Source organism: Hyla sarda, chromosome 8 (assembly GCF_029499605.1).
Source record: "Hyla sarda isolate aHylSar1 chromosome 8, aHylSar1.hap1, whole genome shotgun sequence".
Taxonomy (NCBI): Eukaryota; Metazoa; Chordata; class Amphibia; order Anura; family Hylidae; genus Hyla; species Hyla sarda.
The window spans coordinates 92,599,676-92,614,184 of NC_079196.1; the positions used below are offsets into that span (position 1 = coordinate 92,599,676).

At 38.8% G+C, this 14,509-nt stretch overlaps 1 protein-coding gene across 6 annotated transcripts in view; it reads left to right on the top strand.

The window, feature by feature from the left end:
• FTCDNL1 (formiminotransferase cyclodeaminase N-terminal like) overlaps positions 1–14,509 on the top strand; it is a 107,495-nt gene that overhangs the window by 76,126 nt on the left and 16,860 nt on the right. For 5 of the 6 annotated variants that reach the window (XM_056533587.1, XM_056533586.1, XM_056533585.1 and 2 more), the window contains one exon: positions 12,692–12,844. The exons of the other annotated variant lie outside the window; for it this stretch is intronic. In XM_056533587.1, the coding sequence (XP_056389562.1) occupies positions 12,692–12,844 (153 nt within the window). The remainder of the gene's footprint in view (positions 1–12,691; positions 12,845–14,509) is intronic. 6 annotated transcript variants of the gene reach the window in all.

Below are 14,509 nucleotides of genomic sequence, written 5' to 3' on the forward strand. Positions count from 1 at the left end.
TCCTATCCCGTCCTCCTATCCTGACCTCCTATCCCGGTACTCCTATACCGACCTCCTATCCTGTCCTCATATCCCGTCCTCCTATCCCCGACCTCCTATCCCGACCAGTAATATCTGTACCAGGTATTGAAATGTCTCCAGCCGTACGGAAGTTATGTGGGAACATACATTTCCCATTGATTTGCATGGGACTTTAAACAAAAACCACGACCCTCACAAATGGGGGTAGTTAAGGGTTAAATTAACTATCCTATATTTTAAGTGGACATATAAGTAACATGTGACCAAGTATTATCGAAATATCTCCAGCCATTTGGAACTTATGCTGTAACATATATTTCCCACTGACTTGTATGAGACTTTAAACATAAACCCCGCCCCTGGCATATGGGGGTGAGTAAGGGTTAAATCACCTATCCTATGTTTGGTGTTGACATATAAGTAACATGTGTGCCAAGTTTCATGTTAATATATTTAGCCGTTTGGACGTTTTTGTGGAACATACATACACACACACACACATTGAGTTTTATATATATATAGATAGAAAAAAGTAAATGCTAAAATGACCACTAAGAAAAATAAAAATATAGCAACATGGGTAGAAGAGTGAGTGATGATCATGCTAACTAAAAGTGCAATATGCGTTTTATGTAGAACTATTTGTAAACAAAGCAAGGGTTAAAAATAAAGTGAGTTTTTTTATATAAATAATATTTCTATTCATGCCCTAATGTGAGACTACCAATAAGTACTAGTTTTCTACTATAGTCTATTTAAAAGATAATATTTCCAGATATAGTCCCATAAATTACCGGCCTACTTAAAATAGGAGGAGGAGTGAATTCTCATAAGTACATACGAATACATGACATATATAAGTCTCTTGTCAATCGGTTACCAGGGAAGAAAAAAATATAGCATTAAAATCAAGGCAAACGATACATTATAAATATCCTATAAAAATGATATAAAGCTAAGCTGCTCATTAAGACCCCTCGGTATCGTAGTTCCCAACGTGACTATCCATTGAGCTTCTTTTTGGGCTAAGATTTTTTTCATAGTTACCTCCCTTGATGTTCATATTTATACGCTCAATTCCCCTAATCTTTAGGGAGGTTGGATCACATTGATGGAAATTTTTTAAAATGTCTGGGCAGCGTCTTCAGATGGGTCACATCTTTCATCTCCCTTACCGCCACTATATCTCGCACATGCTCCCTTGTTCTGATGCGTAATTCTCTGGACGTGAGTCCAATATAGGTTTTAGAACATCCGCAAGTTGCATAATATATTACATGGGAGCTACTGCACGAGACATACTGGCGGATATCGAAGCGGCGCTGCCCATCTGCTGACCAAAAATCTGTCGCTCTTTGAATATTGCTACATGCCCGTCACTGTCTACACGGGAAACACCCGGCTCTAGGGGCTTTGGTTCCAAAAGGATTTGGTGTTTTGGCCACATAGTGGCTCTTAAGTATTTCTATTTTTGAGAGTAGCAATTACGGGCTTGCATTTATATATCGAGTATCATCACTTAATAGGGAACAGTTAGACTATCTGTCATTGTATCACGTGCTGTAGCACCGACTCCTGCATGTGTGCATGCACCTACTCCCTGGGCATCAAGAGACTCAGCGTGACGCATCCGTGACCTGCGGTCTGTGGCTGTGATGTGGTGAGGAGTGGTAAAGCTGTTCCAGGTCGAAACCCGGCGCATGCGCCGCAAGACAAGCACCAGCGCATATCCACAGCATTAAGAAGGGATATATAAGGGAGCATGTATTCTACAGAGATAGCGTCCCTTGAGAAAGTCCATCAAGCAGACGAGACGTACGTTGGGATGGTGGTGACAGGACCTAATTATGGGTAAGTGAGGCAGCATTTGTTATACTGAATCTTTAGTGTACAGGGTATTTACAATTTATCAGCCAGCTTGTTGCGGCCTTTAACTAGTGATGGTTTATGCCCGAGTCCCCTTATAGATACACTATATGAATACTAGCTACATATTGCTGCTCTACCTCGCTGCTACTTTTTTCTAATGTCTAGTTACAATATATGATCATTTTCACCTGTCCCACCATCTTATTGGATTCAATAGTCTGAAGACCTATTTGTTTTGTATTGGTATTATATTTATATACCATTTTCACATGTATGTGGTTTTAATATATTGGTAAATAAAGTATACACTTTTTAAAATCAGTAGCAATTGCTCGTTTCTCTTCTTTTTGTATAAATATGTTGCATATAGAGTTATACTGCATTACTAATCTGTAGACACTCAGCACTGCATACTATTATAATGAAGTTTAAATACTGGGGTACTTATATTGGGTGCTCTATGATTTTGTATCTAAGCCCACCTAACACAATAGATATGCTATCTGTGGTTAGATGCATGGCTGTATAGTCACTTCTACAGTATGGAGTATACTGAAAAATTATTATGGAAAGTCCTTGCCCATTAACCCCTTAAGGACACAGCCCATTTTCACCTCTAGGACGCAGCCCTTTTTTGCACATCTGACCACTGTCACTTTAAACATTAATAACTCTGGAATGCTTTTACTTATCAATCTGATTCCGAGAATGTTTTTTCGTGACATATTCTACTTTAACATAGTGGTAAATTTTTGTGGTAACTTGCATCCTTTCTTGGTGAAAAATCCCCAAATTTGATGAAAAATTTGAAAATTTTGCGTTTTTCTAACTTTGAAGCTCTCTGCTTGTAAGGAAAATGGATATTCCAAATATTTTTTTTTGGGATTCACATATACAATATGTCTACTTTATGTTTGCATAATAAAATTTACGTGTTTTTACTTTTGGAAGACACCAGAGGGCTTCAAAGTTCAGCAGCAATTTTCCAATTTTTCACAAAATTTTCAAACTCGCTATTTTTCATGTACCAGTTCAGGTTTGAAGTGGATTTGAAGGGTCTTCATATTAGAAATACCCCATAAATGACCCCATTACAAAAACTGCACCCCCCAAAGTATTCAAAATGACATTCAGTAAGTATTTTAACCCTTTAGGTGTTTCACAGGAAAAGCAGCAAAGTGAAGGAGAAAATTCAAAATCTTCATTTTTTACACTTGCATGTTCTTGTAGACCCAATTTTTGAATTTTTACAAGGGGTAAAGGATAAAATTTATACTTGAATTTGTAGCCCAATTTCTCTCGAGTAGGCACATACCTCATATGTCTATGTAAAGTGTTCGGCGGGCGCAGTAGAGGGCTCAGAAGTGAAGGAGCGACAAGGGGATTTTGGAGAGTACGTTTTTCTGAAATGGTTTTTGGGGGGCATGTTGCATTTAGGAAGCCCCTATGGTGCCAAAACAGCAAAAAAAAAAAAAACACATGGCATACCATTTTGGAAACTAGATCCCTTGGGGAATGTAACAAGGGATTAAGTGAGCCTTAATACCCCACAGGTGTTTCATGACTTTTGCATATGTAAAAAAAAATAAAACATTTTTCACTAAAATGTGTGTTTCCCCCCAAATTTCACATTTTTGCAAGGGTTAATAGCAGAAAATACCCCCAAAATTTGTAACCCCATCTCTTCTGAGTATGGAGGTACCCCTTAAGTTGACCTGAAGTGCACTACGAGCGAACTACAATGCTCAGAAGAGAAGGAGTCATATTTGGCTTTTTGAGAGCAAATTTTGCTCGGGGGGCATGTCGCATTTAGGAAGCCCCTATGGTGCCAGGACAGCAAAAAAAAAAAAAAAAAAAAACATGGCGTACCATTTTGGAAACTAGACCCCTTGAGGAACGTAACAAGGGATAAAGTGAACCTTAATACCCCACAGGTATTTCACGACTTTTGCATATGTAAAAAAAAATTATTTTTTTTTACACTAAAATGCTTGTTTTCCCCCAAATTTTACATTTTTACAAGGGATAATAGCAGAAAATACCCCCCAAAATTTGTAACCCCATCTCTTCTGAGTATGGAAATACCCCATAAGTGGACGTGAAGTGCACTGGGGACGAACTACAATGCTCAGAAGAGAAGGAGCATCATTGAGCTTTTGGAGAGAGAATTTGGCCATGTACATTTCCAAAGCCCCCCGTGGTGCCAGAACAGTGGACCCCCCCACATGTGACCCCATTTTTAAAACTACACCCCTCACGGAAGGTAATAAGGGGTGCAGGGAGAATTTATACCCCACTGGCATTTGACGGATCTTTGGAACAGTGGGCTGTGCAAATGAAAAATTTTATTTTTCATTTTCACAGACCCCTGTTTCAAAGATCTGTCAGACACCTGTGGGGTGTAAATGCTCACTGTACCCCTTATTACATTCCGTGAGGGGTGTAGTTTCCAAAATGGGGTCACATGTGGGTATTTATTGTTTTGCACTTATGTCAGAACCGCTGTAAAATCAGCCACCCCTGTGCAAATCACCAATTTAGACCTCAAATTTACATGGTGCACTCTCCCTTCTGGGCCTTGTTGTGCGCCCCCAGAGCACTTTGCACCCACATATGGGGTATCTCCGTACTCAGGAGAAATTGCGTTACAAATTTTGGAGGCTTTTTTTCTTTTACCGCTTGTGAAATTTTAAAGTATGGGGCAACACCAGTATGTTAGTGTACAAAAATGTTTTTTTTTACACTAACATGCTGGTGTAGACCCCAACTTTACCTTTTCATAAGGGGTAAAAGGAGAAAAAGCCCCCCAAAATTTGTTAGGCAATTCCTCCAACTCTGGACAGTTCTTAAAAGGGAGCAGAGAGCACTGTGCTAAGTGATGTCAGCAGAGAGCACTGTGTTCCAAAAAGAAAATAATTTCCTCTGTAGTATTCAGATTTTTTAATAGAAGTAATTTACAAATCTGAAGAAAAATTTAAGAATCCACGGCACTGGCTAAAACGTCCTTTATTGTAAATCCATTTAAATTCCAAACGGGGACAAGGTGCACCAAACAAACAGACGAGGTCGAAAGAAAGACCTCCCCCTCCTCTGACGCGTTTCCGCCCTACCGGGCCTTAATCATAGATACAGGGTATAGTGTTCACACATATTTAAGAGCAAAAGTACCGCCTCTATAATTTATAAATCGGTTTAACTTTCTGGCACCAGTTTATTTAAAAAAAAAGTTTTTCACCGGAGTACCCCTTTAAACATTATATCATAGTAACATAGTTTGTAAGGTTGAAAAAAGTCCATTGAGTTCAACCTAAATCCCTACTGTGTTGATCAAGAGGAAGGCAACCACCCCCCTCCCCATGAGGCTGATGCCAATTGCCCCATGACAAAGGAAAAATTCCTTCCCGACCCCATTGTTGCATCAGAATAAATTCCTGGATCAACGTTCTTTCCCCATAAATCTACTATCCATAACCTCTAATGTTATTTCTCTCTAGAAAAACATTCAGGCCCTCCTTGAACTTGTTTATTGAGTCAGACATCACAACATCATGTGGCAGAGAGTTCCATAGTCTCACTGCTCTTACAGTAAAGAATCTCTGTCTGTGATGATGGTGAAACCTTCTTTGATTTAGACGTAGAACATGCCCCCTTGTCATGGTTACTGGCCTAGGTATAAAGAGATCACTAGAATGATCTCTATACTGTCCATTCATATATTTGTATATTGTGATCAGATCGCCCCTAAGATGTCTGTTCTCTAAACTAAATAACCCCAAGCATGATAACCTGTCTTGGTACAGTAATCCTCCCATACCATCAGTTAACTTTGTCACCCTCCTCTGCACCCTCTCCAGTTCAGCCATGTCCTTTTTATATACAGGTGCCCAGAATTGGACATAATACTCCATATGTGGTTATATGTGATTAGTGTATGGTTATATGTGACTTGTGATTTAGGCAAAACTATGTCCTTGTCACGAGCCTCTAGTCCTCTCTTGATACATCCCATGACTTTGTTAGCCTCTGCAGCTGCTGCCTGGCACTGATTGAGAGTTTACTGTCCACAAGTACTCCCACATCTTTTTCAGTAGAAGTTTGACCTTATTATGTCTTATTATTTGGCACATAATTGTACATTTTGTTTTTATGGCCCAAGTACATAACCTCCACATTAAACTTAATTTGCAATGTCTGTGCCCAAGCCTCCAGCTTCCCCAGATCCCTCTATAATATTATGTTATCCCCTGTGGTGATCACCCTACCCAGTTTGGTGTCATCTGCAAATATAGAAATTCTACTCTGTTATCCCTCTACAAGGTCATTAATAAACATATTGAAAAGAAGTGGACCCAGTACTGACCCCTGTGGTACCCCACTAGTAACTGTCACCCCACCAGAGTAAGTTCCATTGATACCCACCTTTTGCTTCCTATCACTAAGCCAGCTGCTAGCCCATTTACATATATCCTCCCCTAGTCCAATCATCCTCATTATATGTAATAACCTTTTGTGTGGCACATTATCAAATGCCTTAGAAAAGTCCAGATATATAACATCTACAGCTTCACCCTGATCCAATCTATAACTGACATCCTTATAGAAGCTGATGACATTACTCTGACAGGACCGATCCCACATAAACCCATGTTGGTACTATGTCAGAAGGTTATTTTCATTAAGATATTCCAGAATAGCATCTCTCAGAAAACCCTCAAAAATCTTACCCACAACAGATGTTAAACTTACCGGCCTGTAGTTCCCAGGATCCCTTTTTGAATATTGGTACCACATTTGCTAAGCGCCAGTCCTGTGGAACACTCCCTGTCATTATAGAATCTTTAAATATAAGGAATAAGGGTCTATCTAGCACAGTATTTAATTATTGCAAAACCCTGGGATGGATGCCATCTGGGCCCGGTGATTTGTGTGTTTTTATGTTACTAAGGCAGCACCGCACTTTTTCTTGGTTTAAAAAGGTGAGATTTGCAGAAGAATTTACTATGTTCCCTCCCCTGTTATCTGACATTTTATTTTCCTTTGTAAATACAGAAGGGGAGAAGTAATTTAGTAGATTGGCCTTTTCCTCATTCTCCTCCACCATTACACCCAGATTATTAAGGGGCCAACATTTTAATTTGTCTAATTTTTTTTTTACCTCCAGATACCTCGGATATTATTCTACAACTTTATTTTATTTCCTCGACATTATCTGCTTACAATCAGTATAATGGAAATATTCTTTTTTTAAAGTGTACAGATTTACAGGGACTATCCAGGATTAGAAAAATAGTGCCACCCCTGTCCTCAGGTCATGTGTGGCACTGCAGCTCAGTTCAACTGAAGTGAGGCAAGTTCTAATACCTCAAACAACCTGAGGACAAGGGTGGTGCTGCTTTTTTAATTATTTATTTTAAAATCAGCTCTGGTTTTCTATTCCTGGTTAACATCATATTTTGTTTTCATTATATGAAATGACAGTACAAAAATCAATCAACAATATAATTTACATACAAAAAAGTATCCCCTTTTAACATCCCACCCCCCTCATGTATGCCTGCGTGGAGGAGAAAGTAAAAAATTCTAAAACCACACACAACAGCTTCCTACCACAATCCCCAAGTGGTCTCAAACTTTTCTTAGAACCTCCTATTCTCACCTTTTTAAACTTTTTTGTTTTATTAACTAACTCTTTCCTCTCATTGATGTTAGGTGCCCTCGATGCAAACCATGTACAAGCAATAAGGTATTTAGCCAAGATAGTCAGTTTTGGTATAAATGTTTTCAGTATGCCCATCTCCAAGTCACACCTGAACACCACTGAATTTACGTCCTATGCGCCATTATAATTTAATTTACTTTCAAGAAGTTCCCTGATGTGTCTCCAAAAATCAGCCACCTTTGGACATGTCCATACAATATGGACAAAGTCGGCTCTACTTTGCCCACATTTTGGACAGCTATGATCATTTCATCTTCCACAAAGACTCCAGGGAATAATACAATTGGTATATGATTTTTAGTTATAAAAATTTACATTTTTTTTTATTTGAGGAGCATTTCTTGGCACCAGCCCAAACATTCTCCCACTCTTGCTCCTCAAATCTGACATTTACTTTTACCCATTTCTTTTTAACTGTTTCTTGAACCACAATACTTGATTCTTTAATTAAGCCTCTATCTATCCTTCTTAATGATTTAGTTCACCCTTGCGAAGCAGCTATATAGGAGGTTAAGTAATGTGAAGTAATAAAAAGTGCATCCTTATTAGATGTGTTCCTAAAAGCCTCTCTTATTTGTAAATACCAGAAATTTTTCCCAGTGTCTGTGAAATTCAAACGTGATAAACTGCCCATTTCTACCAATTTGCCCAATATATTTAATCCACAACCATACCCTAAACCCTGAATCTATTCCTTTGTTAAATTCCAAAAGGTTTGAGTTTCCCCATATTGGGGTAAACTCAAGACTATTTACCACCTTACAAATTTGTTTAATTTTACACCTTATAATACAACCCAAAAAAAGACAGACTTCCCTATGTGTCTCCCTTGTTGCGCTTCCAAGACTTGTACTATTTCATCATATTTCCCTTCAAACTAGTTCAACATATAATTTAATATGGGGTTATTCTTCCCATTCTTGATATCTTGTGCCTTAGCAGCTAAGAAATAATTATAGAAATGCGGCAGCCCCCATCCACCTTCACCCTCTAAAAGGGTCATATTACTATACTTTATTCATACTCTCCCTCGCCCCCATATTAATTTATTTAACAGGGCTTCTAAACCTTTAAACCAAGATAACCACGTGGGGGAGGATCTGTGGCAAAATAACCATATTTAGTAGTGTTACCCTCTCTGCTTGATTCAATAACATCTTACCCCATATATCAATTTTAGTTTTAATCTTAAAGAGCAGGGGCATTAACTTTGTCTTTATAAATGAGTTTTTCCTGGCCGAGATACCAACTCCAAGGTATTTCAACCTAGCCCCTTGTTTAAGAATCGCTATATCAGAAACTTTCAGTATGGTCCCATCTATCACTGGGAGCAATGAGGATTTGGCCCAGTTCACTTTAAAGGGGTACTACGCTGCTCAGTATTTGAGCAGAGGAGTACCCCTTTAAGGCCTGCAACTTCACCGAACTCATTAACTATATTTATAATTTTAGATAGCAATGTTTCCAGATTATCGAGGAAGAGTAAAAGATCGTCCGCGTATAACAATAACTTATCATTCACTCCTCCTAACCCAAATCCATAAAACTTTGTTGATCTCCTCAATAGCTCCGCCAGGAGTTCGATATATAAAACAAACAAAACAGGGGATAGGGGACACCATTGACGCGTGCCTCTAGAGAGTGGAAAAGGGTCGGTTAACCTACCATTGATGATGATACTGGCCCTTGGATCTCTATAAAAGAGTTGAATCCATTTAATAATTCCTCCACCAATATTATATTCCTCCAATAGTTTCCAGAGGAACCTTCATCCCACCCTGTCAAAGGCCTTCATTGCGTCCAATGACAAGATGGAATTGAGGGGCCCACCATCTACTTCCAGGTTTGCAAATACCCTTGCAATATTTTCTGGAATTAACCTATCAGGAATAAATCCTGATTGATTCGGGTGAATCAACTCTGGGATAAGTTTTAATAACCGACCTGCTAAAATTTTCCCTAATAATTTAAAGTCAACATTTAGGAGGGATTATCCCCTGACTTTTTGGCTATAAGGGTTATGTTTGCCTCTAACATTGAGGGGGAATGTGCCCATTTTCCAGGATTCATTCAATACAAGTAAGAGTTTAGCTAGAAGCACCTCCTCCCACTCTTTATAGATAGCGAAGGATAGTCCATCCGGGCCTGGGGCAGACAACTCAGAGCCTTCCTTTACTGCTTTTTTTAATTCCTCCATTGTTATGGGGCTATCCAGAAAATCCCTTTAAACCTGGGATATCCTTGGAAGCACCATTTTCCCCATAAGCATCTCATACTTTCTCAACACAAACTGTACTTCAGATTTATGCAAGTTTGCATAGAAGGGGACAAACCCATCCCAAATTTCAGAAGAAGACAATGTCTCTCCATTTGGTTTAACAATATTAGTTTACTCTATAGGATTATTGAAATTTTTTATAATTTTTGCCAATAAACTACCTGGCTTATTACCTTCAATAAAAAATTTTTGATTTGAGAAGTAAGCCTTATGTTGATTTTTTTCGGGCTCATGACTTTCCTTCAAAGAGACATAATTTGCCTTAGAAGGATCCTGCGCAAACTGAATTACCCTCCCGAATAACTTTTTATTTCTTCCTAAATTGCCTTTTCTTAACATTAATTTCTCTGAATAGTAGCCCCCTCAAGAAGGCCTTCAAACTATCCCAAACCATCCATGAATTTGCTAGCGGAGGAATAATTCAGTTTCCAAAATTCTTGAATTTGTAATTTAATTAGATCCTTCCTATCTAATAACAACAACCAATGAGAGTTAATTGCAAAATTACAGGGTCTACCCAGAATAGATCCACCAAAATCAATCTCAGTGACCACTAAACAGTGATCAGAAACTGTTTTAGGGTGGTATTTGATTTTCCTAACCCTCCTCATTCCTTCCCTATTACCCAAAACCAAATCTATCCTTGAGAGGGTTTGATATGATGCCAAATAGCAAGAGTATACATCCACTGTAGGGTTGAGCTGACACCAGATATCAAACCATCCCACTTCCTCTAGTAACCTTCCCAATGGGGTACCTAATGCCCTACCCGAGGGGTTAGTGTCCTCTACTCTTTTCCAATCTCTTGCCTCATTGAGGACACAGTTGAAGTCTCCCCATATAAGCAGGGGCAGATGTTCCCTTCGCTTCAAAAATTCAATCAGCATTAGTAAGGGTTGTATCGAAAATGGGGGGAGAGATATAAAAGAAGGCCATAACAACTTCTTGATTTTTTATTTTACAATGTACAAAGATAAACCGACCCCTTTCGTAATTTTCCCCCCCAGGATTGTAAATGCAATTGAATTATGTACGTTAAGGGAGATGCCAGAAGAAACTCGACAAATGCGAGTGTAAGGTCACCCGTGCCCAATTTCTCTGTAGTTTATATTGGTTTTATGCCGTTACATGTGATTTTAATATACATATAATTGCTGGAAGGAAATGTTGAATACGATTAAAAACAGACATTCTCTTACCTTTGTCCCCCATTCCCCTTACATTCCAAAACACTACTTTAATCTTCATCTAAATAGAAAGGAGAGAAAAAGAAAAAAAACACCCCACGCAGGCACAGATTATCACCCCTGGCGTGCGGGTTACAGCATCCGTACAGAGCGCACAACTCCTCCTGCGCTCATGTGACCCGCAGCTCACCTGATCCACTCAGCCAATGAGACCCCGTGGAGCAGACCATCTTTCAACCCTGCAGAGGGGAGCAGTCCCCCGGCCAGAGCTCTTCCTCCTACCATAGAGAGAGTAACCATAGCCGCTATCAAGGGAAAGAACGGTGCACCAGGGCTGCATGCTCCACGCAATCGTCCGCAAAAAGGTACCACTCCATCGCATCCTTCCCCAGCCACAATTAACCTCCCACAATCCCCCGGCAGAAGTCGAAGGCCCGCATCAGCAAGTTCACACAGACCTGCTGGCGGAGGAGGGGGGGGGGAGGGGAGAGGGGGAGAGCTATCCACAAGCTCGTCCTCACGGCATGACGTCCATTCCTGACACATTTTCAGTTTTACATTTCTTATTATTTATCTAGATGAAAAATATTTTGGGATTCTTTTTACTTTCTATGGCAATTCTCTCTGCTGCAATTTTTCCTAGTTTTATTTATTTTTTTTACAGATTTTATTTCTCTCTTTATAATTCTTTAATGTTTCCCCACCAATAAGAGGACTTTCCCAGTGCACCAAAAATAAAATATAAATACATGATTTCTTCCCAGATTTTTAGGTGAACATAAGCAACATCATGAATGATACAATGGCACCTTTGTAGAATAATGGCTTTTGCTTACTTTGCATTGTTGGATTCAAAGTCCCAAGCTGTAATGATTAGGCCATAAAATGACTCATGACATCCCATGATTTAATAAATATGCTCGCTGTTGCTTTAAGATCTCAACATCATTTGTGAACATTATTTTAGCTGAGCAAGTGAAAAAGAGATCCCAAGGGAATTAAAAAAAGCTGTTAATTAAATTACTTCATTTGCTAGGGAAATGAAAAGCCTATAAAATGTTTAACGCTTTGTCTGGACACATGACACTTTTTTTTTAAATTTAATTTACATTTTTGGTTTAACCCTAATACTGACAAGGATAAAGAATTGTTTTGTCAGATACAAATACAGGATGTATGCATAGTATAGAGTATTTTATTTTCATGTTTGTTAGGTTGAACATAGATTATATATGTTGCAGTGTTATGCTATGTCCATACAGTATTTTTTTAGCCTCATTTTGAGCCATATGTGGACCAAAAGCAAAAAACTATTGTTCTTTGTGTTGGTTCCAATCTTATTTTTGTCTGAATTTGGAATACAAAATACTGACCCACATACTACTTGTGAACCAAGTCTAATGTGCGTATGGAATCTGGAAGGTCATCTTGTACTGAATGTATTAATGGAGCAAACAGTTTACAAACATTTTTTGGGATCTCTTTTTCATGTGTAATAAAATTATAAAACACATTTATGCTACCTCTGTTATTTTTGTAGTAGGAAAATGTGTATATAATATTAAATTACACGTAAATTAATTATGTGGTGTAATTGTTCTTCTACCATGTATATAGGTAAGTCTGTTGTGTCTTCCTGTGTGGAAGGCTTTACATGTATCGACCATTCCCGACATGAAGGTGTACACCCCTGTCTTGGTGGCATTGACTTGGTGCCCATCTATCCCTTATCGGGAGTGACACTGGAACAGTGTGGTGAAATTGCAAGAGGTATGTCCTCCTAAATATTTACTAACATTGCAAGTAATGCTCAAGCTGAATGTTAATACATAATGATATGTATTTCCTTACATTTGCAGCTTACAATTATATTTATTTGTGTTTCTTTACTCATACAGCTCCAATAGCAGAATCTTTGCATGTTGATGGAGCATTCGGTCGAATTTTTATGTTTGGTTGCCTAGCCCAAAACTATCTCTGCACAGGCACAATGCATCACACCCATTTAACCAATGGATGCAGCTTAGCACATCCAGCTTACTATGGGATGTGATGTTGTATACATCCATTAAATTTTATTGTGCGGCACCTGTCACTACCATTCTGTGTCAGAGTTAGGCTGGGTTCACATCACGTTTTTGCCATACTGTTTTCAATCAGTTTTTCTAAAGAAAACCGTATGGCAAAAAAAACGGATGGAACAGTATGAGAAAAAGTAAACCATATGCGTTTTTAAACTGTATACTGTTTTTAAAAGTGCATACAGTTCCGTCCGTTTTTATAAAGAAAAAAAAACATACGTTTTTGAAAATGTTGTACATTTTTAATGGGAGGGGTGTTGGGTGCGGACTTTAGGATGCAAATGCGCATGTGCAAAGTAAAAACCGTATTTGTTTTCCTGTATGGAACTGTATACATGTGCAATTCCCATTGACGTCCATGTTAAAAAAAACGTATGCGGTTGCAGTACGGTTTTTAAACCGGAGACAGAAACGTGGTCAACCACAGTTTTGACTCCGGCTTAAAAACCGTACTGCAACCGTTTTCTTAACATGGACGTGAATGGGAAACGCACATATATATGGTTCTATACGAAAAACCGTATACGGTTTTTACTTTGCACATGCGCATTTGCATCCTAAAGTCCCCACCCAACACCCCTCCCATTAAAAATGGACAACATTTTCAAAAACGTATGTTTTTTTTAAAATAAAAATGGACAGAACTGAATGCACTTTTAAAAACAGTATACAGTTTAAAAATGCATACGGTTTACTTTTTCCCATACAGTTCCATCCGTTTTTTTGCCATGCGGTTTTCTTTAGAAAAACTGATTGAAAACAGTATGGCAAAAACATGATGTGAACCCAGCCTTAGATGTTAAAGAAAATCTGTCAACTCTCTATGGCTTATAAGCACGCAACAGTACCTTGTAGCTGTAGGCACAGCATTCAGACATTGTGCTCGTAATGCCACATTTTTATAAAAGGAAACTTTATTTGGTGGTCCCAGCACCTCCTAAATAGGCTTGGGGTTGGAGCTGCAGCATCGGGTAGTCACACTTCCCCCCGCCATCCTCCCAGACACTCAGGCGTGATTTGCTCCCTAAGTGCAGGGAATGTCATGCAAATTCCAGAACTCAGGGTGTCAATCAAGCATGAGTGGCCGTAAAAAAGGGTTGCGGCAGCGAGACCACTATACATTCTCCTGCATCTCCACCCTGATGCCTTCTAAGGTGGCGTCGGGAATACCAAATAAAGTTTCTTTTTATGAAAATGCTGAAGACTTGTGGTTACAGTGTCCAAATGCTGTATCTGACAGCTGAAAGGTATTGGGTAGGTTTTATAAGCCATACAGAGCAGACCATGATAAAAAGGAGGAACAAATATAGACATATTGAATTTTGGGGGAAGCATACTAAACTTACAAAAGTTG